This window comes from Hyperoodon ampullatus, assembly GCF_949752795.1.
Source record: "Hyperoodon ampullatus genome assembly, chromosome: 1".
NCBI lineage: Eukaryota > Metazoa > Chordata > Mammalia > Artiodactyla > Ziphiidae > Hyperoodon > Hyperoodon ampullatus.
The window spans coordinates 158104810-158129131 of NC_136914.1; the positions used below are offsets into that span (position 1 = coordinate 158104810).

Here is a 24322-nt window from a genome sequence, read left to right on the forward strand (position 1 = left end):
AAAAATTTTTTGAAAACAAATAGATAGCTTATTTATAAACAGCTGCACAGAAATATGATAGTGTCATATAAAATCCTTACACTGAATTCTTTGAGAATTGTCATTTAAAAGTATATGATAAATAAAAAAAACTATAGCAGAGGAATAAGAATTTTTAATATGGTGGGATTAGAAGGGAAAAAGACTATTTTCATTTTATATCTCATTGCAAAAAATTAAAAAGTATAAAGTTTCAGTAAAACAGAAATTTATATAAGACATGATTGTGTGCAAAAGTACAACATTAAACCTCACTTGAAGTTTAAGAGGAAATTTCATAAATACCTTGGGTTTTTTTAAAGAATAACATTTACCCTTACATAGGTCACCTATCAGTTAGAAAATACTGTTTTGGGAGTTATTATAGCTCTAGATGCAAATCTTCATTAATATAAATCACAATTAGAGTATTTTATGAATATTTTAAAAGAGTCAGCAGTAATATCCATGGGATCTTTTGTTTTATTTTGACTACCAGGCTGTTTTTCTGTAGGTCCTCTTAAATTCTCTCAGGTTGGTTTATAAATCAAAGGACATATGCATTTCAGTTCTTTTTTATTTGCTCTAAGGAACTTTTAAATTCATTTTTGAAATAACTTGAAATTTGGCATAGTGCTGATATCATCAGTTCTGTCATATCTCCCCCTTAAAGAAATTTTTCTGAATGTAACAAACCATACTGTATCTCATTCCAGAGCTTATCCTGAGCAACCAAAACTTTTGCCAGCCTTATAATTTATATTTACATATATGGTATATAATAATATACAAAATAAGTGTATATACATATTTATGAGTGTATTTTATATATATATACACATATATATTTGTGTATATTTATATATGTATGTGTGTGTGTATATATATATGTATGCAGTTATAACACATATATAAATCTAACCATAAGTGTTTGGCAGAATACAAGGAAAATGTTTTCATGATGGATTAGGTTTCTTCAGTAGATCCTTAATTAGCCATGTAATCCTACATAGTAATTATCTTTTATCAGGCTCAGATAAGAAAGATAGTTAATAAACTGGAGCATAGCCTTGGACAATTGCCTGAGGCATGATTTTCTAGTTTAAAATGAAGTGTGCTTTTTAAAGTTAATAACTATATGATTTCATCAACATAAAGTTGAATGCTTATGATTGTTGATGTTGCATACCTCTGGCTTCTAGGTAAATTAGGACTATAAACATACGATTGCTAATTGGAAGGAGAAAAAAAGAAGTTAAAGAAAAGTTAATTGAACCCAGAAGTTCCCTGGGCCTTAGGATCTGTCCTGGGTCTTCACTTTACTGGAACAAATGCATATATCTGTATATGTAACAAATTTCAGGTGTAATTATTCTATTTGTGACTGTGTTGTTCCTTATTTAAGTATCTGTTACACTTTCTGAACAATTAATAAATGCAAGACAGATTTAATATCACTAGACAAAATGATTTTGTTGAATTTAATAGGAAAAAATCATTCATCATGTGAATAATTTGTGATTCAGGAAATGAAGTGACATCTCTGAAGGTAGAAAATAAGTTGTGGCATAGCTTTTAATGAAAAGCTTTGTTTGTTTAATAATTAGCCATGTTTGAAGTAGTAACAAAATGGAAAATTAATAAAGTATGTTCTCTTCATGGAGAAACCAAATCTCTTTCAAAATGTAAGTGAAACTGTAATTTATGTGGATTTAATGTCTTTATTTGAAATACTATGTAAAAAAAAAAGTGATTGTCTTAAACTTTATTGTCATTTCAGAGTATCTGACTGTATTCTCTCAGATGATTGCATTCCATGATCCAGAGCTAAGCAATCATCTCAATGAAATTGGATTTATTCCAGATGTAAGTACTTGTTGCATTAATAGAAATGAGGTAAAAAAAAAAAAAAAGCAGAAATCGGCAGCACAACAAAGTACTGTTTTTAAAGTTTTGTTGTCCTAAGAAGTCCATGTATCTAAACAAGTTCCTGCTACTAATTATAGTCTTTTGTTATAAAGTTTGTGTGGTTACCTTCCATATTCTCACTTTAAGTAAAGGGGAAATATCTTATTTTTCTTGATACTATCAAATTATTTTTAAAAACCGGGTAGTGTGAGTGTTGTATTAAACTGTGATGTTAGCAGTTTTCACTTGGATTTTTTGATATTCAGGCCTGTTTTTGAAGAAGTAGGAAATTTGAACTTCGTAAATTCTTAAGTAGCTGCTTCTGTGTTTTGCTTGATACATTACCTTGGAAACTTTGCCAGATTTTGTCTTACTTCATTAGCTTCTTGGGTTCCTTATCAAACCAAAAGTCAGAGTTGACTGTCAAAGGTTAGCCAAGGTATAGCTTAACCTATTACATGTAGTATGTGACACGGACTCAAACCTCTTTTAAAAGACACTTGGAGTACAGTATCATAGGACTTTGTAAAACAAAACAAAACAAAAAAGAACCTTTTTGAGATAGCAATCTCCTTATTCCATCTTAACCTTCTTTGCTTCCTGATCATACCTTTCCTCTTAAGGCTTATATCCAGAAACCCATATGTTGATGGTAAGACTGGGGGTGAAAAATGTTTATATTAACACTGTACTAATGCATTTAAAGTGTTAACAGTAACACTTACAGTATAAATACTTGCAGGGTGCTTTGAAGTTTAAAAATACTTTCACAAACATTTCATTTGATTCTCAAGACAAATCTGTAAGGTGTATGAAGCAAGTAATTTCAGCATTAATAGATAAGAAATTTATTGTTTGAGAAGGTAACAAAATTAAATAGTCTCAGAACATAAAACTTTAACTTATGTCATTTTACAGCCCTCTGCCCCTAGTCTGGTTCATCTTCCAGTGGGAGAACAGAGACTAAAACATAGGTGTACTAATTCTAGTTCATTGCTCTGTATGTTGCACTGTAATTCTGTGATGTCATTGTCAGGCCTAAAGTAGCCATCCTTCATATTTACAGTGGTATTTGCTTCTAAGCCTATGGAGAAATACCTTTCATTTGAGTACATAGCTTGCTCAATGAGGGCTCCAGAATATATATATACATATTATAAAACAAATAAAATAAGATCAAACCCTATAATTATGTATAGAGATAGAAAACTTTGTAAAAAATTAACCAGTATATATATTATCATATTAAGTATTCATTTGTACATAACCCTACCTTTCCTGCTTCACATTATAAATGTGAGATATGGCATAAGACAATACTAGATTAAATCTTATGGCTAGAGTTGAAGAAATTATAAAGGAACTGATTGCCGAGTTGGTAATTGTTTTAGGTTTCTGAGGGAAAAAATACTTTAAAAAAAGGATAATTCTTTTTTAAAAATTCCCTTGAAAGCACCTAATTGTGCTCAGTGACTAAACAGAAAACTACACTGCTTTAGTCAGAGTTTTAGATTGAGAAGAATCATTTATGTAGAAAAATATGTATGGAATTATAAAGATAGTCTGATAAAATCCTTAGACATACTCATGAACATAGTATTAAAAAATCACACATGGAAAAATAACTTATCTTTGCTTAATCAGAAAAATTAAACTCTGAAAGTGTATGGTATATGAGAAGAGGCAAGCAAAAAACATTGTTAAAAAATAATGTGGGGCTTCCCTGGTGGCGCAGTGGCTGAGAGTCCGCCTGCCAATGCAGGGGACGTGGGTTCGTGCCCCGGTCCGGGAAGATCCCACATACCGCGGAGCGGCTGGGCCCGTGAGCCATGGCCGCTGAGCCTGCGCGTCCGGAGTCTGCGTTCCACAACGGGAGAGGCCGCAACAGTGAGAGGCGCGCGTACCGCAAAAAAAATAAAAAAATAAAATAATGTGGACATATATTAAGCGCTTACTGTGCACTAAGCACTGCTCTAACCCTCTTTAAGCACTCCTCTAATCCTCACAAGTTTGCAATCTAATTAAAAAATGACTATTAAATATTTATACGTAAAATCAATTTGGGAAAGGCTAATAGCATGATGGAAGTAAAATTCTAGATAACAATAACATGAAAGGTAACAGTCAGTGGGATCTCAACTTAAAAGTGTTCTAATGATTTTGTATCATTTGAGGGGAAAGTAAATATGCTCTTTATATTTAGACATCAAGTCAGGCATCCTTTCAGATCTGGGATTTGATTTTACCCTGCTCCAAAGCTAATAAGTGAGCCTGTTACTGGATATTGGCAGAAAATCCAAGACTCCTGTGTCAGAGACAAAGGACTTTCTCACTCACAGCACAGCAAGCAACATGAGCATTAGCATATTTGTCTTGATTTCCCTTGCTTCCAAATCCCATAGAGACAACACAGAGGGTCCAAATGATACCTGCATAATGCAGTGGATTGCGTTATAGGAGAGGAACCCCGAGTTTAGGGAACTTGATTTTTTTTTTTTTTAATGGATAGTAAACATATCTTCCCTTTACTCTGGAGAGAAAGAAAGAAAGAGAGAGAGAGAGAGAAGCTATCCTTTTCTTCTGAGGCTATAAGAAAACCTGTCTGTTGCTGCAAAAAGAGACTCTATCTCTGTTTACCAAGGCTATTTTTATACAAACATCATTGAAACTATACTACAGAACAAAAGGCAGTTAGTGTCTCTGCTCACAAGAAATGTAGAAGTACAGGAATGCATATTAAAATTTTAATGGTACTCACTAAAAGAATAGAAAGAAAATGTATAACTTTTAAATGGAATGGGGGAGTGTGGAACAAAGGAAAGTCATCCACCCCTTTAAAAACATAGAGAAAACACAGAAAGAGGGTAGGCTAAGTAGATTACCTAATAAAGGAAATTTTTAGATATTAAAAAAAATCCATCTATATGCTGTTTATGAGACAAATGTAAAAATTTAAGGATATTGGTCAAAAAGGAGATTAAAAAAATATGAGGAAAATATTAACCCAGAAAAAACTAATACAGTGATATCAATATAAACTAGTAAAACAGAAAGCACAAAATAAACCCATCCGGATATGGAATTTGGTATATGACAGAAATGGCTCTATAAGTCAATTTGAAAAGATTATTTAATAAATGGCCCTGATGCAATTGGATAACTATATGGAGGGAGGTGGGAATCAAAGCCAACCTCACACCATACATAAAAATAAGTTCTAGCTTGCCTAGAAGACATACATATGGAATGTCGGATTTATAATTTCCATCTAGGAAGGAATTCTTACAGAAGTTATAGAAAGTACAAAACATAATATTTAAAGAAGAGAGAATTAGAATTGAGGAATGGTAGAAAGGGGCTTTCCATTATATTGGAATCTATAATGTACTATTTTGTTTTGAAATTTTTTCAAAGCATTTGTGACAAAATGTTAGTTAATGTTTGTTAAATCTGAGTGGAGGGTACTTTAGTGTTAAATGTGCTGCTATATAAGGTGAGTTAATTATTTAATAATTCAATAATTTTGATATAATATCTTTATTCTATTTAGCTTCCCTCTCCATTATGACCCTCTCCTATAATTACTGGGGTATTTTTGTATAACTTCTTGTAAAAGCTTCAATACTAGTAATGAGAAAGTAATATTGATTCATATATATAGTGTGATTAGTTTTATGAGACATTCATAAGTCACATGGGGTGGGGGACAATTCCTTGTGGGTTGAGAATGTCCAGTATGTGGCAAATACTGAGCATCCCTGGCCCCCAGCCACTGATTGTCTATAATAACCCCCTAATCGTTTTGACAATAAAATGCCTACACGTTATTTCTGAAAAATGACTCTACATGTATTTCCAAACATCCTCTAGGGAACACTTCTATCACTATTGAGAGTCCTAGAGTTAATAAAAGAGAAGTTAGGGGAAAGAGAATATATCTTAACCTGGAGGAAATTCCCTTTTCTCTGACTATTCTTTTGTCACAGAGAAAGGGCAAAAGGAAAGATATTTAACACAGTAAAAATGTTAATAGGAAGATTGTTTTTTGTTTTTTGAAATCTTGATTTTTTTGTGTGTGTTTTGTTGGCCTGTTGCTCAAGTTTGGAGATAACATGAAAATGTTGAGACTATTTTTAAATTTAATTTTGCAAACAGATTTGATGTTTTTAACGTAGAGATTATTGACAATGAATAGTGGTGGGAGAGGTATGATGAAATGGAGAATTTTTCTAACATTTTTCTTATTCTATTAATAATCACATATTTTTAGTTACATGTCATTAGTTTGTTATGTGCAGTCTTGCTTTCTTTTTTTTTCCCGAATTATTGCCTTCAGTGTTCTACCTTTAAGATGATTGCTTATGTTATACAGCAGAAACTAACACGCCATTGTAAAGCAATTATACTCCAATAAAGATGTTAAAAAAAAAAAAAAGATGATTGCTTAGGTGACTTTCTGCACCTCCAACAACAATACAGGCTAGGATTCATCAAGGACAAATGTGGACACTTTGGTAATGAGATCCCAAACTGAGTTTCCTGCTCAATAACTAATCCTATCAAAGTAAGCCCTCATTAATCTTCCATCATTAAAATGCAGACTCCTATTGCAGGAAAGATTGTGATTTCTGGCTCCTTTCCATTTGCTGTGGGTCACAGAACTCTGAATACTGAGTACTGCTGAAGCTTGAATAGTTAGGAATATTGTGCACTGATGTGATGCTTAGATTATATATATCATGGTAGTTATGTGATTTACATATAAATAGGGTGAGTAATGTGTATTTGGCAAAATTGGGGCCAGAGTGATTTTTATCATTTCTGTCTTGGTAAATGTTCTGCTTCTGAAAACATACCAGGCCTTTGAAATGAGAACAGGAAAGTGAGCTCCTTCATTCTTAAGGAAACTATTTTTCTGAAATGCTATAAAGAGCATTCAACCTGCAAATTATGAAAAGTTGTCCGGTGGCCAGTAAGAGAAATGATAGGGGCTGTATCTCAGTACTATATGTGCCTCTTGAACCTACTGTCTGCTAAAGATAAAGCTAACAAATTCAGTGATAAGCAAGTATGCTGGCAAAACCATTGTTATTTAACTACAGTCTTAATCGATGCTTATACTACTACTGATTTTCTCCCTCCCTAAAAGTTTATCACTGTCATTTTTAAAATTTATATTGAGCTGAGTTTGTACTAACCAAAAATGTGAAAGTATTTCTCAGAAATATTTATGTATTTATTTGTTTGTTTTGTTTGTTCATTTGTTCCTTCATTCATTCCTGGCCTTCATGTTGTTATTGTTACATAAAGAAATTTTAGGTTTTAATCTAAAGAGGAGATTAGTGACAATGAGCTTTTTAGATTTTTATCAAGTGTGGTTACAGGGTAAATTAGGAAGTTGCACCCTGTTTAGAGTCTCCCATAACAAGAGTCCCCACTAACCTGTTCTAATCCATCTGTGGAGTGCCAGGATGTGTCCTTTGTCTAGCTATTGCTGTTTTCCCTGACTTTAGTCCTAACCCCATCCTACTGACCTTGGGTTCTTTAAAGCCCTTGAATACAAAAGGCTTACTGAGCTCTCTTTCTTACAATAGAGCTTAATTACCTTTCAGAAAGGACTCATATCTCAGAAGCCAAAGACTTATTAATTCCATAGGCAATAACAAAGTAATATTTTGGTATCTTCTTGCTAAGAACACATACATACAAGTTACGTGTCCAGCAAGTTTCCCCCTTTAGTAAATCCTCACTCTGTTTTCAATCTAATGTATCCTTTTACTGGTTGAGAGACAAGTAAAAGGAAGTATATGCTTAGTGAAATAAGTCAGACAAAGACAAATACTATATGATACCACTTATATGTGGAATCTAAAAAATAATATAAATGAATCTATATACAGAACAGAAATAGACTCACAGACATAGAAAACAAACCTGAATCACTGTCCTGTACATCTAAAACTAACACAATGTTGTAAATCATCTATACTTTATTTTTTTTTAAAGAAAAAAGAAGGATGTATGGTATGATGCAGCAGTTCTCAAACTTTTTGATCAGTCTTAGGACCCATTCACGTTTTTAAAAATTATCAAGTATCCCAAAGAGTTTTTATGTGGGTTTATATCTCTTAGTATTTACTGAGACATTTAAAAAATTATGTATTTATTTATTTTAAAATGACAATAATAAAACCATTGCATGTTAGCAAAATAACATTTTTCTGAAAAATAATTATTTTCCAAAACTAACAAAAAATAATGGAGGAGTGGTATTGTTTTATATTTTTGCAATTTCTACTTAATAGAGGAAAGTTAGATTCTCATACCTGCTTCTAGATTCAGTCCGGTTGTAATACCTTATTTTAGTTGAAGTACATGAAGAAAATCTGATGGCCCTACACGGGCATGTAATGGCAAAGGACCTTTTCAGACAGTGGTAGTTTCTTAAAGCTTAATTGCAATGTACAGTCTAAAATTATATCAGTGAACTTTTCAGATTATTTTATATTCAAGTCCATCAATCTGTCTTGCACTTTGAATGGCTCTTTTACCCATACATGATTTTGTAAGGTTGTGCATTGGTCATTTAGAAAATACTGGTGCACTGAATTATGCAGATCTTTCAACTATGAGACATTTTATTATACAATATCAAAAAAATCACATTAGTTAATACCACCACTGATCTCATCCAAAAAGTCATTAAGTATTGAGAAGCTGCCAAACTAACAGTGGCAAATACAAGTTTTCCAAAATTCTAATCTTCACCTGACAGCTAGAGTTGTTTCTTGAAGTGAAAGGTTCACTGCATTTTGGAGAAATATCTGCCAGATATCCAAGCCTGAAAAACATTATGTCATTCTTACAAGTAAAAAATGGCATTTCTTGAAAAAAACACCTACATTCACTCATAGCTGAAATGATTGCCCAAGTGCTTTTTTCTCAAGACAATCTTTTTTTTTTTTACACTAAGCAACAGATTTCTTTTTAAACATCTTTATTGGAGTATAATTGCTTTACAACGCTGTGTTAGTTTCTGCTGTATAACAGTGAATCACCTATACATATACATATATCCCCATATCCCCTCCCTCTTGCATCTCCCTTGCACCCTCCCTATCCCACCCCTCTAGGTGGTCACAAAGCACCGAGCTGATCTCCCTGTGCTATGCGGCTGCTTCCCACTAGCTATCTGTGTTACATTTGATAGTATATATAAGTCCACTCTCTTACTTCGTCCCAGCTTACCCTTCCCCCTCCTGTGTCCTCAAGTCCATTCTCTACGTCTGCATCTTTGTTCCTGTCCTGCCCCTAGGTTCTTCATAACCTTTTTTTTTCTTTTTAGAATCCATATGCGTGTGTTAGCATACAGTATTTCTTTTTCTGACTTACTTCACTCTTTATGTCAGAATCTACGTCCATCCACCTCACTACAAATAACTAAATTTTGTTTCCTTTTATGGCTGAGTAATATTCCATTGTATATATGTGCCACATCTTCTTTATCCATTCATCTGTTGATGCACACTTAGGTTGCTTCCATGTCCTGGCTATTGTAAATAGAGCTGCAATGAACATTGTGTTACATGACTCTTTTTGAATTATAGTTTTCTCAGGGTATATGCCCAGTAGTGGGATTGATGGATCGTATGGTAGTTCTATTTGTAGTTTTTTAAGGAACCTCCATACTGTTCTCCATAGTGGCTGTATCAGTTTACATTGCCACCAACAGTGCAAGAGTGTTCCCTTTTCTCCACACCCTCTCCAGCATTTATTGTTTGGAGATTTTTTGATGATGGCCATTCTCACTGGTGTGAGATGATATCTCATTGTAGTTTTTTTTTTTTTTTTTTTTTTTTTTTTTTTTGCTGTACACGGGCCTCTCACTGTTGTGGCCTCTCCCGTTGCGGAGCACAGGCTCCGGACGCGCAGGCTCAGCGGCCATGGCTCACGGGCCCAGCCGCTCCGCGGCATGTGGGATCCTCCCAGACCGGGGCACGAACCCGTGTCCCCTGCATCGGCAGGCGGACTCTCAACCACTGCGCCACCAGGGAAGCCCCTCATTGTAGTTTTGATTTCCATTTCTCTAAACATTGATGATGTTGAGCAGTCTTTCATGTGTTTGTTGGCAATCTGTATATCTTCTTTGGAGAAATGTCTATTTAGGTCTTCTGCCCATTTTTGGACTGGGTTTTTAGTTTTTTTGACATTGAGCTGCATGAGCTGCTTGTAAATTTTGGAGATTAATCCTTTGTCAGTTGCTTCATTTGCAAATATATTCTCACATTCTGAGGGTTGTCTTTTGGTCTATTTATTGTTTCCTTTGATGTGCAAAAGCTTTGAAGTTTCATTAGGTCCCATTTGTTTATTTTTGTTTTTATTTCCATTTCTCTAGGAGGTGGGTCAAAAAGGATCTTGCTGTGATTTATCTCATAGAGTGTTCTGCCTATGTTATCCTCTAAGAGTTTGATAGTGTCTGGCCTTACATTTAGGTCTTTAACCCACTTTGAGTTTATTTTTGGGTATGGTGTTAGGGAGTGTTCTAATTTCATGCTTTTACATGTACCTGTCCAGTTTTCCCAGCACCACTTATTAAAGAGGCTGTTTTTCTCCACTGTATATTCTTGCCTCCTTTATCAAAGATAAGGTGACCATATGTGCGTGGGTTTATCTCTGGGCTTTCTATCCTGTTCCATTGATCTATCTTTCTGTTTTTGTGCCAGTACCATACTGTCTTGATTACTGTAGCTTTGTAGTATAGTCTGAAGTCAGGGAGCCTGATTCCTCCAGCTCCATTTTTCATTCTCAAGATTGCTTTGGCTATTTGGGGTCTTTTGTGTTTCCATACAAATTGTGAAATTTTTTGTTCTAGTTCTGTGAAAAATGCCAGTGGTAGTTTGATAGGGATTGCATTGAACCTGTAGATTGCTTTGGGTAGTAGAGTCATTTTCACAATGTTGATTCTTCCAATCCAAGAACATAGTATATATCTCTATCTATTTGTATCATCTTTAATTTCTTTCATCATGTCTTATAATTTTCTGCATACAGGTCTCTTCTCTCCTTAGGTAGGTTTATTCCTAGATATTTTATTCTTTTTGTAGCAGTGGTAAATGGGAGTGTTTTCTTAATTTCACTTTCAGTGTTTTCATCATTAGTGTACAGGAATGCCAGAGATTTCTGTGCATTAATTTTGTATCTTTCTACTTTACCAAATTCATTGATTATCTCTAGTAGTTTTCTGGTAGCATCTTTATGAGTCTCTATGTATAGTATCATGTCACCTGCAAACAATGACAGCTTTACTTCTTCTTTTCTGATTTGGATTCCTTTTCTTTCTTTTTCTTCTCTGATTGCTATGGCTAAAACTTCCAAAACTATGTTGAATAAGAGTGGTGAGAGTGGGCAACCTTGTCTTGTTCCTGATCTTAGTGGAAATGGTTTCAGTTTTCACCATTGAGAATGATGTTGGCTGTGGGTTTGCCATATATGGCCTTTATTATGTTGAGGAAAGTTCCCTCTATGTCTACTTTCTGCAGGGTTTTTATCATAAATGGGTGTTGAATTTTGTCAAAAGATTTCTCTGCATCGATTGTGATGATCATATGGTTTTTCTCCTTCAATTTGTTAATATGGTGTATCACGTTGATTGATTTGCGTATATTGAAGGATTCTTGCATTCCTGGAATAAACCCCACTTGATCATGGTGTATGATCCTTTTAATGTGCTGTTGAATTCTGTTTGCTTGTATTTTGTTGAGGATTTTTGCATCTATGTTCAACAGTGATATTGGCCTGTAGTTTTCTTTCTTTGTGACATCTTTGTTTGGTTTTGGTATCAGGGTGATGGTGGCCTTATAGAATGTGTTTGGGAGTGTTCCTCCCTCTGCTATATTTTGGAAGAGTTTGCGAAGGATAGGTGTTAGCTCTTCTCTGTATGTTTGATAGAATTCGCCTGTGAAGCCATCTTGTCCTGGGCTTTTGTTTGTTGGAAGATTTTTAATCACAGTTTCAATTCGGTGCTTGTGATTGGTCTGTTTATATTTTCTGTTTCTTCCTGGTTCAGTCTCAGAAGGTTGTGCATTTCTAAGAATTTGTCCATTTCTTCCAGGTTGTTCATTTTATTGGCATATAGTTGCTTGTAGTAATCTCTCATGATCCTTTGTATTTCTGCAGTGTCAGTTGTTACTTCTCCTTTTTCATTTCTAATTCTATTGATTTGAGTCTTCTCCCTTTTTTTCTTGATGAGTCTGGCTAATGGTTTATCACTTTTGTTTATCTTCTCAAGGAACCAACTTTTAGTTTTATTGATCTTTGCTATTTTTTCCTTCATTTCCTTTTCATTTATTACTGATCTGATCTTTATGATTTCTTTCCTTCTGCTAACTTTGAGGTTTTTTTGTTCTTCTTTCTCTAATTGCTTTAGGTGCAAGGTTAGGTTGTTGATTTGAGATGTTTCTTGTTTCTTAAGGTAGGATTTTATTGCTATAGAATTCCCTCTTCAAGCTGCTTTTGCTGCATCCCATAGGTTTTGGGTCATCGTGTTTTCATTGTCATTTGTTTCTAGGTATTTTTTGATTCCCTCTTTGATTTCTTCAGTGATGTCTTAGTTATTAAGTAGAGTATTGTTTAGCCTCCATGTGTTTGTATTTTTTACAGATTTTTTTCCTGTAATTGATATCTAGTCTCATAGCATTGTGCTCAGAAAAGATGCTTGATACGATTTCAGTTTTCTTAAAATTACCAAGGCTTGATTTGTGACCCAAGATATGATGTATCCTGGAGAATGTTCCATGAGCACTGGAGAAGAAAGTGTATTCTGTTGCTTTTGGTTGGGATGTCCTACAAATATCAATTAAGTCTATCTTGTTTAATGTATCATTTAAAGCTTGTGTTTCCTTATTTATTTTAATTTTGAATGATCTGCTCACTGGTGAAAGTGGGGTGTTAAAGTCCCCTTCTATGATTGTGTTACTGTCGATTTCCCCTTTTATGGCTGTTAGTATTTGCCTTATGTATTGAGGTGCTCCTATGTTGGGTGCATAAATATTTACAATTGTTATATCTTCTTCTTGGATTGATCCCTTGATCATTATGTAGTGTCCTTCCTTGTCTCTTGTGATAGTCTTTGTTTTACAGTCTACTTTGTCTGATGTGAGAATTGCTACTCCAGCTTTCTTTTGATTTCCATTTGCATGGAATATCTTTTTCCATCCCCTCACTTTCAGTCTCTATGTGTCCCTAGGTCTGAAGTGGGTGTGTTGTAGACAGCACATGTACTGGTCTTGTTTTCATATCCATTCAGCCAGTCTGTGTCTTTTGGTGGGAGCAGTTAATCCCTTTACATTTAAGGTAATTATCGATATGTATGTTCCTATTACCATTTTCTTAATTGTTTTGGGTTTGTTACTGTAGGTCTTTTCCTTGTCTTGTGTATCCTGCCTAGAGAAGTTCCTTTAGCATTTGTTGTAAAGCTGGTTTGGTGGTGCTGAATTCTTTTAGCCTTTGCTTGTCTGTAAAAGTTTTAATTTCTCCGTCAAATCTCAATGAGATCCTTGCTGAGTAGAGTAGTCTTGGATGTAGGTTTTTCTCCTTCATCTCTTTAAATATGTCCTGCCACTCCCTTCTGGCTTGCAGAGTTTCTGCTGAAAGATAAGCTGTTAAGCTTATGGGGATTCCCTTGTGTGTTATTTGTTGTTTTTCCCTTGCTGCTTTTAATATTTTTTCTTTGTGTTTAATTTTTGAGTTTGATTAATATGTGTCTTTGCGTGTTTCTCCTTGGATTTATCCTGTATGGGACTCTCTGCGCTTCCTGGACTTGATTAACTATTTCCTTTCCCATATTAGGGAAGTTTTCAACTATAATCTTTTCAAATATTTTCTCAGTCCCTTTCTTTTTCTGTTCTTCTGCGACCCCTATAATTCGAACGTTGGTGCGTTTAATGTTGTCCCAGAGGTTTCTGAGACTGTCCTCAATTGTTTTCATTCTTTTTACTTTATTCTGCTCTGCAGTAGTCATTTCCACTATTTTATCTTCCAGGTCACTTATCTGCTCCTCTGCCTCAGTTATTCTGCTATTGATCCCTTCTAGAGAATTTTTAATTTCATTTATTGTGTTGTTCATCACTGTTTGTTTGCTCTTTAGTTCTTCTAGGTCCTTGTTAAATGTTTCTTGTATTTTTTCCATTCTGTTTCCAAGATTTTGCATCATCTTTACTATCATTATTCTGAATTATTTTTCAGGTAAACTGCCTGTTTCCTCTTCATTTGTTAGGTCTGGTGTTTTTTGCCTTGCTCCTTCGTCTGCTGTGTGTTTCTCTGTCTTCTCATTTTGATTAACTTACTGTGTTTGTGGTCTCCTTTTCTCAGGCTGCAGGTTTGTAGTTCCCGTTGTTTTTGGTGTCTGTCCCCAGTGGCTAAGGTTGGTTCAGTGTGTTGTGTAGGCTTCCTCGTGGAGGGGAGTAGTGCCTGTGTTCTGGTGGATGAGGCTGGATCTTGTATTTCTGGTAGGCAGGTCCACGTCTGGTGGTATGTTTTGGAGGGTCTGTGGCCTTATTATGATTTTAGGCAGCCTCTCTGCTAATGGATGGGGTTTTGTTCCTGTCTTTCTAGTTGTTTGGCCTAGGGTGTCCAGCACTGTAGCTTGCTCGTCGTTGAGTGGAGCTGGATGTTGGGGTTGAGATGGAGATCTCTGGGAGATTTTTGCTGTTTGATAGTACATGGAGCTGGGAGGTCTCTTGTGGACCAGTGTCCTGAACTTGGCTCTCCTACCTCAGAGGCACAGCCCTGATGCCTGGCTGGAGCACCAAGAGCCTGTCATCCACACAGCTCAGAATAAAAGGGAGGGGAAAAAAAGAAAGAAAGAAAAAAAAAGATAAAATAAAGTTATTAAAATAAAAAATTATTATTAAAAAATTTTTTTAAGTAGTAAAGAAAAAGGACACAGAACCCTAGGACAAATGGTAAAAGCAAAGCTATACAGACAAAATCACACACAGAAGCATACACATACACACTCACAAAAATAGAAAAAGGGAAAAAAATATATATATCATTGCTCCCAAAGTCCACGTCCTCAATTTGGGATGATTCATTGTCTATTCAGGTATTCCACAGATGCAGGCTACATCAAGTTGATTGTGGAGATTTAATCCGCTGCTCCTGAGGCTGCTGGGGGAGATTTCCCTTTCTCTTCTTTGTTCTCACAGCTCCCGGGGTTCAGTTTTGGATTTGGCCCTGCCTCTGCATGCAGGTCGCCTGAGGGCATCTGTTTCCACCCAGACAGGATGGGGTTAGAGGAGCAGCTGATTTGGGGGCTCTGGCTCACTCAGGCCGGGGGGATGGAGGGGTATGGAGTGCGGGGCGAACCTGTGGCGGCAGAGGCCGGCGTGACGTTGCACCAGCCTGAGGCGCGCCGTGCGTTCTTCCGGAAGTTGTCCCTGGATCCCGGGACCCTAGCAGTGACGGGCTGCACAGCCTCCCGGGAGGAGAGGTGTGGATAGCGACCTGTGCTTGCACACAGGCTCCTTGGTGGCGGCAGCAGCAGCCTTAGCATCTCATGCCCATCTCTGGGTCCGCGCTGATAGCCGGAGCTCGCGCCCGCCTCTGGAACTCCTTTAAGCGGCACTCTGAATCCCCTCTCCTTGTGCACCAGGAAACAAAGAGGCACGAAAAAGTCTGTTGCCTCTTCGGCAGCTCCAGACTTTTTCCCGGACTCCCTCCCAGCTAGACGTGACGCGCTAGCCTCCTTCAGGCTGTGTTCACGCAGCCAACCCCAGTCCTCTCCCTGGGATCCCACCTTCGAAGCCCGAGCCTCAGCTCCCAGCCCCGCCCGCCCTGGCAGCTGAGCAGACAAGCCTCTCGGGCTGGTGAGTGCTGGTCGGCACCGATCCTCTGTGCAGGAATCTCTCCGCTTTGCCCTCCGCACCCCTGTGGCTGCGCTCTCCTCCGTGGCCCCGAAGCTCCCCCTCTGCCACCCGCAGTCTCTGCCCGCGAAGGGGCTTCCTGGTGTGTGGAAACCTTTCCTTCTTCACAGCTCCCTCCCACTGGGGCAGGTCCCGTCCCTATTGTTTTCTCTGTTTTTTCTTTTTTCTTTTGCCCTACCCAGGTACCTGGGGAGTTTCTTGCCTTTTGGGAGGTCTGAGGTCTTCTGCCAGCATTCAGTAGGTGTTCTGTAGGAGTTGTTCCACATGTAGATACATTTCTGATGTATTTGTGGGGAGGAAGGTGATCTCCACGTCTTACTCTTCCGCCATCTTGTAGCTCCCTCTCAAGACAACCTTTTACTTCAGTACACAGTGCAAGTACTCTATGCATACTTCCTATTTTGTCTCATGGAACATTTTAAAAGATATTTAACAAAATAATTTTTACTCCTTCACAAGAATATGACTTCTATACTTTAGTGCCACTACGTTGATTTGTGATGAGGTGCCAGCAGTTTTATTCACCAGTGGTTTTTGCACCATTAGCTCAAATGTTAACATAGTAAAAAAGAGCAAAAACATCTCAGTATTGTTATAAAAATAGCTTTGAAGTTTGGTGCCCCTGAAGGGTCTTGAAGATCCCTAGAAGTCTGTGACCACAATTTGGGTAAGCACTCAGACACTGGTGTCAAATGGGGCAGGGTTCTCATCCGGACTCTTCAATTTACTAGCTAAACACTTAACTTAGTTTTTCTTATCCATGGTCCTCTTAATGTTGATTATAATAAATCTTACCTCTTAGGATTATTGTGATGATTGAATGAGATAATACATAGTTAGTATTAAGGGGTTAACCATTATCGGTGTTCTTGTTTTACTTATTAGAATCTGTTCATGTTGCACTGTTTCTTTGGTTATGTTAATATGATTTACATTTAAAAAAGCATTATATTACAAGCTATAATGGATATATTATTTTGCTGCATTAGTTAACAAACACTTTGCTGGAGGAAATATGATACTAACAACAATAAAGACTTTCTTGTTTGTCAGATTTGGTGAGATTGCCACTTCATTTTAAATTTTAACCTTTCTTATTGCTTGATTTTTAAGGTACTTTTCCGTCTCCCAGAAGGTGTTACATAGCACGTCTTATAGATTCAATACAGTCATTAATGTGCCAGGCACTGTGTTCTATACTACTTTGTTTTATCTATAAGAATGCAGTACTTATTGGCTGCTTTATTAAGATAAAGATTAGAAACAGATAATCTTTTGTTTCAGGGTTACTGGTTCACAAAAATATCAGAATATAACTTTTTTCTATTTAAAATATTCTAAAGAGTTGCTCTGTAAATCACTGTTATCATATAGATTTATAATTCTCACCTCCTGACTTTTGTCCCCTTGTTGCTCGTTATGAAGGCAGGTTTTGTACTTGCAAATGTTTCCCCAAGATTCTAAGAAGATAGGAGACCAGGAGTACTGTTAAATAAGGAGAGCTATTTATTACCACTGTTGCCTGTATTATGTAGTTTTTTTATTTATGTGAAACCGTTTCCCATTCCACCGAATTTATCCTGGTTTAACGTAAGGCATCATCTTTGTTCATTGTTGAAAAAGCTAACAGTCTTTTGAAAATTAGTAACACAATGGAACAATACAAATGTTTTATGGGACATATTCTTGATTTTCAAGAATTTTCCTTCATATCAAGTCATGTTATTTTAAATGTGATTAAGAAGGCAATAGTGAGTCAGATATAGACAAAATAAAGGATCTTGTAGAATTTGAAAAGTTGAGGGAAAAGATTTTATGTAAGAATTTTTGAAATTTTGTGAACTCAGAGTAGTTGACATGGGATTGAGGAATATTGATTCTGAGAGCCAGCAGGACTAGAAATACTTTAGCCTTCTTCGTCTGTGCCTTGCATTAATTGAGTCTACCTCTAGCTGTGAAACATCATGTACAGTTCCCAGGGCTCAGGATTCTCTTCTCTTTACCTTCCACTCCTATCTCCTGGTTCCAAAACGTGTGCAGCTTCTGTTAGATGGCTTCATGAGGTTAACTCAGAATTTTGGGTTGTTGAAATACTTTCCTCTTGTAGAAACTTCTGGGCTGTTATTAAGAATTATAATTGTACTTCCTATGCTGATATCTGATATATGCCACATCTTCTGCCAGGTGTTTTAGAGCCATTAACTAATCTTCACAATAATCCCAAAGTTTCAAAGAGATATGTAGCTACCAGATGACAAAACGAGAGTTTCAAAGTTTCAAGAAAATATATGATAGTCTACTGCTTTGAAAACCTGCTGTTTTTCAAGCATCCTTTACTTGAATGGCTAGATGTACATTTTTCTAAGGCAGAGAATCATTGCAAGGCATCCATCTAATGGTCAACATGCATTTTACAGGGGTGGCTTACAGTAACTTAAATATAAAAATGCTTTTGACTTGAGGTACACAGAAAATATGTTCTTTAAAAAATAGATTAAGAAAGTCAATTAGAAGGGACTCCCTTTTGTATTAATTTTTATTATTACTAGGTATATTAGAGAGAGAGAACACATAATATGTTTGTAAATAAATCCATTTGACAAAAGATTCACCTAGTTTATATTATAAGAAATATTTCCTTTTTTAATCTTTTTCATTTTTATACATTTGTAAGTTTTTAAACCTTAATTTTCTGCTCTTGAAAATCAAGTTAATGAGCCCCTGCCTTTGTTTTTCCTATTGGTGTTTCTAACTTTGACATTACCAGACCATATAGAAAGACTTCATGAAATGGTTAATAACACTATACTTTCTTGATTATTGCTAGGGGGCAGTATTTACTCAGCTGACTCTTTCAGCAGACTAGCACTAGGCTAATTCAAGAACATATAATTTCATGATCTGGAGAAAACAGAATGTATGAATGTATGATTTCTTTTCACTGGATTTGTTTCCAACTTTAAATCGGGAAGTAGCTAATAATATCTCTAACTTAATAAGACTAATTTTATATATTTTTCATATTTGTAAGAAAACATTTCATTATTTGTTATTTTTTAAATTAAAACCTAAACTACCCTAGTATTCAAAATTATCTTATTTTGCTGTCTTCTTTGTATCAGACTGTATTATGAAGATATAGCAATATGCTAAGAAATTATTTAAGATGAAAATATCAGTTAAAATTTTAATAGGGAGAAATAATAGAAGGAATAAATAACAGGCATTACAGTCTCACAGAGTATATTACATATTTATTTACTTGACTTTAGTTGGTAAGCAGTGACTGGTGCTGGTGAGAACCTAGGAGTTGTTATATTTTAAAGAAATTTATTCAACTTGAATTATACTTTTCAAATATTTATTAGAATATGCTTGATTTTGCTTATTTCTAATAACTGTTTTCATAATTGTTGTCAAGGTATAGGTATATAGTTCAACATTTCAAGTTTAATGTTTTTTCCATACTTGCCACTATTTAATATGAAGGATACACACACACACACACACACACACACCCCAAGGAAGATTAACTGATTTTCTCTTTATTTCATATGTATTGAAAACTTCTAAATAAATTGTGTAATCTTGTGACTATTTAATCTTTTAATCTGTCCCTTTCAAATATCTTTATTATATATTTCATTCTTTCAACAAATATTTGAGTGCCTATTATGTACCAGACATTTTCCTAGGCCCTGGTTACATAAGTGGAAAAAAAAAAAAAAAAAGACAGAAATCTCTGCCCTCATTCAACTTATATTTTAGTGGGGGGCAGACAATAAAGATAAATATACTTTGTGATATGTTAGGTAGTGATAAGTACTGAAGAAAAAACGAAAAACAGCTAAATCAGGGACATGGAGGTTAAGTGCTCAGGTGAAGGAGGGATTGAATATTTCAGTAAGGTAAAGCCTCACAGAAAAGGTGACTTCTGAATAAATGCCTTCATGAATTGAGGGAAAGAGCAGTCCAAACAGAAGCAACAGCAAGAGCAGCAAGAGCTACAGCCCTGAGGTGTAAGCATTCCAGGGATGTCAAAGGAGCAGCCAGGAGACAAGAGATCAGTGTGACGGGAGCACAGTGAACAAGGAGATGAAGGTCAAACAGGAAATTGAAGGGCCAGATTACACAAAGTCTTATAGATCAGGGGTCCCCAACCCCCTGGCCGCGGACCTGTCCTGGTCCCGGCCTGTTGGGAACCGGGCCGCACAGCAGGAGGTGAGCGGCGGGCAGGCAAGCAAGCAAGCGAAGCTGCATTCTGCCACTCCCCATCACGGCTCACATTACTCCTGAACCATTCCTCCCCTCCCGCCACCATCCGTGGAAAAATTGTCTTCCATGAAACTGGTCCCTGGTGCCAAGAGGGTTGGGGACCGCTGTTATAGATCATAGTTAGGACTTTAGCTTTTATTGTCGGTAGTGGAAAGCCTCTGAAAGCTACATGTTCTTATCTAAACATTTTAGCTTTTATTGTCGGTAGTGGAAAGCCACTGAAAGCTACATGTTCTTATCTAAACATTTTAACAGGATCATTCTGCCTGCTATGGTAAGAAAAATCCAAGGAGGGGCAAGGATGGAATCTAGAAGACTAGTCATGGGCTATTGTAATAATCTAGGCAAGAGATGATGGTGGCTTGAATCAGGAAATTAGCAGTAGAAGTGGTGAGAAGTTTTCGTATTCTGGATATATTTTGAAGGTAGAACTGGCAGGTCTGCTGGTGACAAATGTACAATGTGGAAGAAAGAGGAGATAAGAATGATTCCAGGGCTTCCCTGGTGGCACAGTGGTTGAGAGTCCGCCTGCCGATGCAGGGGACATGGGTTCGTGCCCCAGTCCGGGAAGATCCCACATGCCTCGGAGCGGCTGGGCCCGTGAGCCATGGCCGCTGAGCCTGCGTGTCCAGAGCCTGTGCTCCGCAACTCGAGAGGCCACAACAGTGAGAGGCCCACATACAGCCAAAAAAAAAAAAAAAGAATGATTCCACAGTTTTCTTTACCTGAGCAACTGGAAGAATAGGATCACTCTTAACGAAGATTTGGAAGACTATACTTGGAGGCACAGATTTTGGAAGCAGTGTCAGGAGCTTCGTTTGGGACATGATATGCATATCTATCAGATATACAAGTGGAAATGTCAAGTAGGCATTTGTACATACCAGTTTGGATTTCAGGAGAGAGGTCTGGGATAGAGCTGTAGATATAAGTCCTCACATCATTTGGAGAAAATAGAAGAGAAAAAAATTCTAAGCACTGAATATAGGGCATGCCAATACTTAAGTCAGGGAGATAAATAGGAACCAACAAAAGAGATGGAGAAGGAGCAGTCAGAAAACTAGATGAATGTGGTTTCTTGGAAGCCAAGTTAAGGTTGGGGGCAGGCGGTTAGAGGAGGTGAGAATAGTAAATTATGTCAAAGCCTGCTGATTGGTAAAGACTGAGAATGAGAATTGACCATTAGATTTAGAAACATGGAGACCTTTGATGACCAAGAGAAGAGCAGTTCTGGTGGTGAGGTGAAGGCTAGAACCTAATTGGAGTGGATTGAGAGAATATTTAATGAATAGCTACTGCTCTTAATGAACTGTAAGATCCTTAGAAGCTAGAACTATGCTTTCTTCACTGCTTATCCTATCAGGCATAGAGTGAATTCTCCCTTACTCTACCTTCTGTTCTATTCAGACCTCCAACAAATTCCATGAGGCCCACTCACATTAGGGAGGGCAGTCTGCCTTACGAAGTCTACTGATTTTCATGTTGATCTCATCCAGAAACACCCTTAAAGACACATCCGGAATAATTTTTAACTAAGTGTCTGGGCACCTGTGTCAGTAAAGTTTACACATAAAATTAACCATCACAAGAACCATTGACTTCTGTTGTGATTATTGCTATGGCTGCCTTTAAACCTACCAATTTGTTATTTTTATTCTATTTGTCCTATCAGTTCTTTGTACTCTTTTTCCTTTTTATCTGCCTTCTTCAGATTTGCTGGATATATTTTTTGTGATTCTATTTTATCTCCTTTGTTGAGACACTAGCTATAACTCTTTGTTGTTTTCTTATTGGTTTCTTTAAGATTTACACAGTGGTCCTCAACCAGGGGCAGTTTTGCCTCCCACGGGATTTTTTGGCATAGTCTGAGACATTTTTGACAAAACTGAGCAAGTGCTACTGGCATCTAGTACAGAGGCTGGGTTGCTACAAAAATCTTAAAATGCAAACTACACCTCCCTCTTGAAAGAGTTGTCCAACGCAAAATGTGAATAGTTTTGAGGTTAAGAAATTCTGGTTTATACTATAATTCTTTAACTTATTATAATCTGCTTTTAAGTAGTATTATACCACTTCACATTTAGTATAAATACTTTACAACATATACCTCCATTTTACTCTCCTGGCATTTGTATTATTGTTGTCCTACCTTTTATTTCTACATATATTATAAGCTCCACATAAATTATTAGTTTTGCTTTAGAGAGTCACTTTTTTTTTTTTTTTTTTTTTTTGGCTGTGCCACGCAGCTTGTGGGATCTTCGTTCCCCAGCCAGGGATTGAACCCAGGCCCTTGGCAGTGAAAGCGTGACGTCCTAATCACTGGACTGCCAGGGAACTCCCGAGAGTCACTTATTTTTAAAGATTTTTTTTAAATAAAAGCTTTTTATATTTAACTACATTTTTATAATCCTGAGTCTCTTCATTCTTCTGTATAGGTCCAGATTTCCATGTGGTATCATTTTCCTTCTGCCTGAAGGACTGACTTCAGCATTTCTTATAGTGCAGGATTGCTGCTGATGAATTCTTTCAGTTTCTGTTTGTGTGAGTGTCTTTATTTTACCTTTCTCTTTGAAAGATATTTTTGCTGGACATACAATTCTAAGTTGATAGTTTTTTTTATTATTATTACTTGAAAAATGTTCCACTGTCATTTTTTGTGCCCTGTTTTTGACAAGAAAACATTCCTCTCACTGATGCTTTTACATAGTGTGTCTTTTTTCTCTGGCTATGGTGTAAGATTTTTTGAGAAATCTGATTATGATGTACCTTGGTATAGCTTTCTTCATGTTTCACATGCTTCAGGTTCTTGAGATTATTTACTCTATCAGATTATAGTTTTCATTACTTTTGGAAAATGTTCAGCTATTATTTCTTCAAATATTTTTTCTGACCCCTCTCATCTTCTCTCTGTCTTTTGCAGTCTCCAATAACATATATATTCAGCTGGTTGAAGTTGCTCACTGATGCATAGGACATGTTTTGTTTTTCTTTATTCCCCCTCTCTGTGTTTCATTTTGGGTAGTTTCTATTGCTGTATTTTCAGGCTTACTTATCTTTTCTTCTGCAGTGTCTGATCTGCTCTTAATCCTATTCAGTGTATTTTTTGACTCAAACATTGTATTTTTCATCTTTAGAGAGGCTTTTTTGGTTCTTTTTTGTATCTACTATGTCTCTACTTAACGTGTTCAATCATTTGTTAGATTTTTGAACATATGTATACAGATATAAAAAGCATTTTGACATCCTTGCCTGCTATTACAAACATTTATGTTAGTTCTTTGTCCATTTTGATTGAATGATTTTTCTCCTCATTATGATCATTTTTTTCCTGCTACTTTGCACTACTGATTTTTTTACTGAATTTCAGTCATTGTGAATTTTACCTTGTTGGTTATTGGATATTTATATGTTCTTGTAAATATTCTTGAGCTTTTTTTTGAGATGCAGCTAGGTAACATTGAAACAGTTTGATCTTTTCAAGGCTTACCTTTAAGGTTTGTTAAGTGAGACCAGGGCAGCATAATTTGGGAGCATAATTTTGCCCCATTACTAAGGCAATATCCTTTTGAGTACTCTATCTTATGCCTTGTTTATTTCAGGGTTTTAAAAAAAATTCTGGCTAGTGGTAAGATGAACCATGCCTGGCTTTGTGTGAGCCTGGCATGTTTTCCCCCTGATCCTTTCAGGTGGTTCCTCCCCACTTTGCGTTTTTCCTCATACACATACTCTCTTCAATATGTGGGTAAAGGGATTGTTAGTTTTGTTGCTGAAGTAACTCAGGTAAGATTCCCAATGACAAACAATTGGCTTTGATCAGAAGCGTAGAGCATAATATAACTTATATCCTTAAAAGAAAGAAAAGTTAAATAATAATGATGGAACTTATATATACAGACTGTATGTTTAAATTTAAATTAGGCTGAAAGATTCAGAGTTTATTATATTTTATTGTTTTCTACAACCACTACTCTATAGTGAAGTCACATACCTCTGTACTCCTCAGTTTCCCCATTTGTAATGGCTGTGTCAGTGTATATAAGTGATGATCTTGTAAGGAGCAATGGGTTTATTTCACATACAGTAGTTAGATTTTAATGTAGTCTATAACTGCCTTATGGTTCTTGACTGGCATTTAATAGCATAGATACTCAATTGTGTATAATGCAAAGAAATATTCAACTCTACTTGTAAAT

The 24322-nt window shown here is 36.3% G+C and overlaps 1 protein-coding gene across 3 annotated transcripts in view; it reads left to right on the forward strand.

Moving 5' to 3' along the window:
- TBCK (TBC1 domain containing kinase) overlaps positions 1-24322 on the forward strand; it is a gene marked incomplete at its 5' end in the record, with an annotated part of 227688 nt that overhangs the window by 81088 nt on the left and 122278 nt on the right. For all 3 annotated transcript variants that reach the window (XM_079700269.1, XM_079700270.1, XM_079700271.1), the window contains one exon: positions 1799-1884. In XM_079700269.1, the coding sequence (XP_079556395.1) occupies positions 1799-1884 (86 nt within the window). The remainder of the gene's footprint in view (positions 1-1798; positions 1885-24322) is intronic.